Source organism: Olea europaea, chromosome 12 (genome assembly GCF_002742605.1).
Source record: "Olea europaea var. sylvestris chromosome 12, O_europaea_v1, whole genome shotgun sequence".
Lineage (NCBI taxonomy): Eukaryota > Viridiplantae > Streptophyta > Magnoliopsida > Lamiales > Oleaceae > Olea > Olea europaea.
In genome coordinates, this window is record NC_036248.1 from 22,937,271 (window position 1) to 22,942,113 (window position 4,843).

General features: G+C 35.3%; 1 protein-coding gene across 1 annotated transcript in view; it reads left to right on the forward strand.

Moving 5' to 3' along the window:
- Positions 1 to 1,175, forward strand: part of LOC111406116 (probable NADH dehydrogenase [ubiquinone] 1 alpha subcomplex subunit 5, mitochondrial) — a 5,292-nt gene extending 4,117 nt beyond the window's left edge. The window contains exon 2 of the mRNA XM_023035333.1: positions 621 to 1,175. Within this exon, the coding sequence (XP_022891101.1) occupies positions 621 to 835 (215 nt within the window). The 3' untranslated portion in view covers positions 836 to 1,175. The remainder of the gene's footprint in view (positions 1 to 620) is intronic.
- The last annotated feature ends 3,668 nt before the right edge of the window (positions 1,176 to 4,843 follow it).

Below are 4,843 nucleotides of genomic sequence, written 5' to 3' on the forward strand. Positions count from 1 at the left end.
ACATCTTTCTTCGTTAACTCATTTTCAAGAGATGTTGCATTCTGTGCAACCTTGTTAAGAAAGATGCCCAAGTGGGCTAACCACTGGAGACTGTTTCGAAGAACATGTTAAAGAATGAATTATTAACTGAAACCTGATGGTAGTTTTCTTAGCCTATGTTTTGCTCAGTGTTTCTAGGTGTTTATAAACATCTCAGTTAAAAACACTTTTGGTGAACCACATTTTATCCACACGTTTTGTAGGATCCACAAGTATTACTCACTTCGCCACCACTATTTACCCTTGTTTATAAACACATTGCCAAACATACCCTCAATCTTTTTCTGACTTGAAACGACTTGAGAGACTTTTTTGAAGTCAGTTAGAATAGGAGATGTATTGTATTCCTTATTTAGCTAGGAAGTGATATGGTAATAGGAGAAAATTGTTTTCATTTCTAAGACAGGATTGCAGTTGTATATATGATTGATTTTTATTGAATAAAATCAATTCAGCCAATTTATCAATTCTCAGTTAAGTCATCTAGCATTCTTGTCATCTTTTAACTGCCGCAACCTAATGTAGAATAAATTATATTACTTGTAAAATTTTGATGGTGAATTTCTTTAAATTGGGTGCAGAGTGGAACCCATGGGGTGTTCCCGATGACTATGAATGTGAGGTTATTGAGAATGATGCTCCAGTGCCTAAGCACATCCCCCTGCATCGACCAGGTCCTCTTCCTGAGGAGTTCTACAAGACATTGGGGGCTGTTAACACTGGCACCTTGGAGGATGCTGTTTCACGCTCCAAGGACGAGCCTGCAATTACCTCGGGCGAATCACAATCAAAATAGTGTGTTTCTGATCCCATTAGTTGTTGTCGAGCAACTCCAAGGTTTTCACTTAAAATCTGGATGTGTTTTCCATGTCAGGTTTGTTGTCTCTTGTTTACGCTATTTGAAATTGTTCTGTTTAATACTTTTTTGATCGGCATTTAATTGGGATTAAGAACCCATAAAAAAGCTCGAGTTTTTAGTTAATAATTTCAAGTTGACTTGGGTTTATGTTGATTCTGGTCTGGTCCTGTCCACGTCCATGTCTGGCACATCAAGTATGTACAACACTAATAATTCTTCTCACTAGATGCTAAAAGTATCTGGATTGTTATGCCTATATATGTTCCCAGTTTCTTCACATAGTCATCTCCTTGCATTAAAAAACTCCTGCAACTTCTCTACTTACCGCTCAAAGCAAGATGAAGAATCTGCCAATTCTATCCATTGTTTGTCAGCAGAATTACGCAAGAGAAACGTATGAAATGTTTACTGTATATTGTTCTAATTGCTGTTTCTCAAACTGGGATTATACCTAGACTCTTGGTTGCATTGAGTGATGAAAATAAAAACACCAGTTTCAGACTTTTGATTATTCTTCTTCTGCAAATTCTTCATATTCTATTAAGTGTTGTGATGTTACAAAAATTTTGCAGTCACATTTAAGACGTCTTTTGAACATTTGTTTGGTTAACATTTTTCATCATTTAACTTTAATAAAGGTTTTTTGGAGTTTATTCCAAGTTTTCAATCAAATTAAAATATATTTAGGCATGATTTTGTGCTATATAGATTGCATTCAATGATTCATCAATTCTCTCTGAGGATAAACAGTGGTTGAAGAGTGGGTTATGTTTAAAATGATTTGTGACTTGTTATTTGTTTGAAAATATCGAATTCAATCAGTATCCCTATGTTCGTTTCTTGATTTAATCTAATCGGACTTCCCCTTCTTGGGCTTCCTTGTCCTCCTAACCTTCCAAAAAATAATAGGAAAAATTACCTAGAACCTATTATTAAAGATTAGTTTTCATAAATAAGTTTAAATTTCAGATTTCAAGTGGTAAATAGAATTTAAAATTTAAAATTTAAAACAGCAACCGAATTCCCCGGCAAACCCTCTCTCCCTTCTATCACTCTCTCTCTTCTATCCATATCCAACGCCCTACCCCACCTCCTCTATAATTCCATCGATCGGTTAGCACTTGTAGAAGGTGGTTCGCACAGCGGCGTCCATAAATTCCATTATCTGGGGAAGTGAAGATTTTCAAGCAAATTTTCTTGAAACTCCAAAAATGGGTTAATCCCAATTGCCAATTGATCAAACTAGTGACAAAGCTTTTCTGAGCCAACTGAACAAGTGGAAGTACAGTGGAGTGGACTGGGGGTAGGGTAGGTAGTTTCTTTCTTTCCTTTTTCAATGGTTGACTGCTGTCTTTAGAGAGAGAATCTGTGACTCTCTATCAATTTTGTGAAAGAGCTATAGAGTAATTGTGGGATTCAAGAAAAAGCTAAAGAGAATCAGTGTGTTTGAGGGTGGATTGTGGGTCCAAGTGGGGTTGGGACCTGATGAAAAAGATGAATAAATGTAGCAGAAGCTAAAGGCCACTCGTGGGGGTCAAATTGTTCAATTAGAGCCCTTACTTCGCCGTCATTGCTACTATGGTGGTGCTTGCAAAAATCCACGCGAAAACCAGGCGGTGGTGCTTTATTAGGAAACCTCTCCTACAATCCTTCACCATTTAAAAAAAATTGACGTTGTGATAATTTGATATAAACTTGACAAGTTTGCGAATAGATAAAAGTACCTTTTGGGATTAAACATCGATTTAGTAAAATACCTCAAATGCTAACCAAGGTGGTATGGTTGAAAATTCTTATACTGGTAATATACCAACACGAGAATAGGCCATGTGTCCTATATCCTGATTCACTTCATAAACATCTTAAGTGGTCGACCAACTACTTTGAGATAGCACCATCCCTGATATTCGTATATGTAGATTATCAAGAATACTAAAGTATCTGATGTGTTTTATAGATATCTATGCAAGTCTATAAGAGCTAGATAGCTCAACTCATCTTTCTTGATACGTTTAACAAATACTTTATCTTGGGAATAAGCCCTTGTTTGACGGCCATTATTTTGAAAAAGTAATGTTTTGAATAGTGATTTTTTTGAGAAATGTGCTTTTAAAAATAGGAAAAGTTTTTATATTTACGTGTAAAATATTTTATCCCGCGAATGAAAATTTAAGAGTTGTTTTAAAGAGAGACAAATAGAGACTAAAAATTAGTGTTTACAATCATTCATACGACATATTTCACTCATTGAACCTTAAAATTTGATATTTCAAACATTAGGTCAAGTTTCCATCATTGATAATTATTGGTTTGTCACAATCTCATTCCCTATGACGTTTTCCAAACTACAACCCTTGTAAGGTCATTTGCCAAAGGATCCACCAAGTTTTGCCTCGACATAACATATTCCATGGTGATTATACCATCCGAAATAAGTTGTCTTACTGAACTATATATTAAACCAATATGTATCAAATTATAACTATATAGGCCAAGAGGAATTTTACTTTAACAAATTTCTTAACCATTCTGCCTCCTTACCACTTCCATAGTAGAGTCTGCAATGATCGTTTTCTTCTTTGAATCCTATGATATGTCGTCTCCACCAAACGTGAAAATATATTCACTAGTTGATTCATGATTTTTCCTTTCGTTGATCTAAATAGCATCCGTAAACCCTTTTAAAACCAGAAGATAACCAGTATAATGAATACATAATCCATTATCCGTCTTAAATAAATTGCTTGTCAATGCAATCGACTGGGATTACTTGTGTATCTACTTAGTTTCCGAACAATAAAACGTATATTGGGTCTAGTAGATATCATATCACACATAAGGTATCCAATTTCTCGTGCATATTTTAATTGTAAAGCTGCTTTTCTCATGTCAGAATTTAATCTAACACTAAAGTCGAAAGGTGTGGATACCGACTTGTAATAGTAGTGATCAAACTTTTTCAACATATTTTCTATCTAATCAGATCAAGTAAGTATGATCCCGCCATTATGATTTAATTCCTAAAACCACATCTGCAAGTCCTTTGTCTTTCACAACGAAGTTGGATGATAACAAAGACCCGTGTTTTTTATGCTTTCTATCGCAGATCCAAATATCAACATATCATCCAAATATAGACAATAATGACCGCACGATGTCCAATAAATTTCTATACACTCTTATCATATTCATGGACCCTAAATCCGTTTGTAACAATGACTTTATCAAACTTTCCATGCCATTATTTTGGAGTTTATTCAAGTCCATACAAGGAATTGATGAACTTGCAAACCTTTTTCCCTTAACAAGGTAATATGAACCTTTCAATTGCTCCTTATACATTTCATTGACTAATTCTCCATCGAGAAAAGTTGTTTTAATGTTTATTTGATAGATTTCAAGCTTGTATGCCGAAGCTGAACAACTGAAGTCCATATATTAGCCTCCACCAACCAGTGCATAGTAAAAGTCTAAGCTTTCTTTTTGAGTAAAACCTTCAGCTACTTGCACTGCTTAGAATTTATCTATGAGTCCATCTACTTTCATCTTCTTTATTAAGATCCATATAAACCCAATGAGTTTGGAAACTGGTGGAAGATCAACCAATTCTCAAATTTTGTTACTTGTAACTGATTGCATTTCGTCATATATATTGGGCCGTGATGCTAAATTTAAATTTGGCCCAATCCAAAGGGCGATGATGAAATTGGGCTTTGCCCATTTGCTGGCTTACTTAATCCATTGCCCGATAACACTTAGTGAAATGGGCCTAAACCTGGCCCCAATCTCGGAAGACACATGTGCAGCTCTTGATCGTTAGATCGTCCTACTGAAATCAACGGTGATGAGATGGTGATATAAATTGACCTGAGTGGTTGTCTTACGTGACTTTTCGATCTCTAATTTCTTGAGAGGCTTCTGAGTTTTATCTGTGTTTTCTTTTGT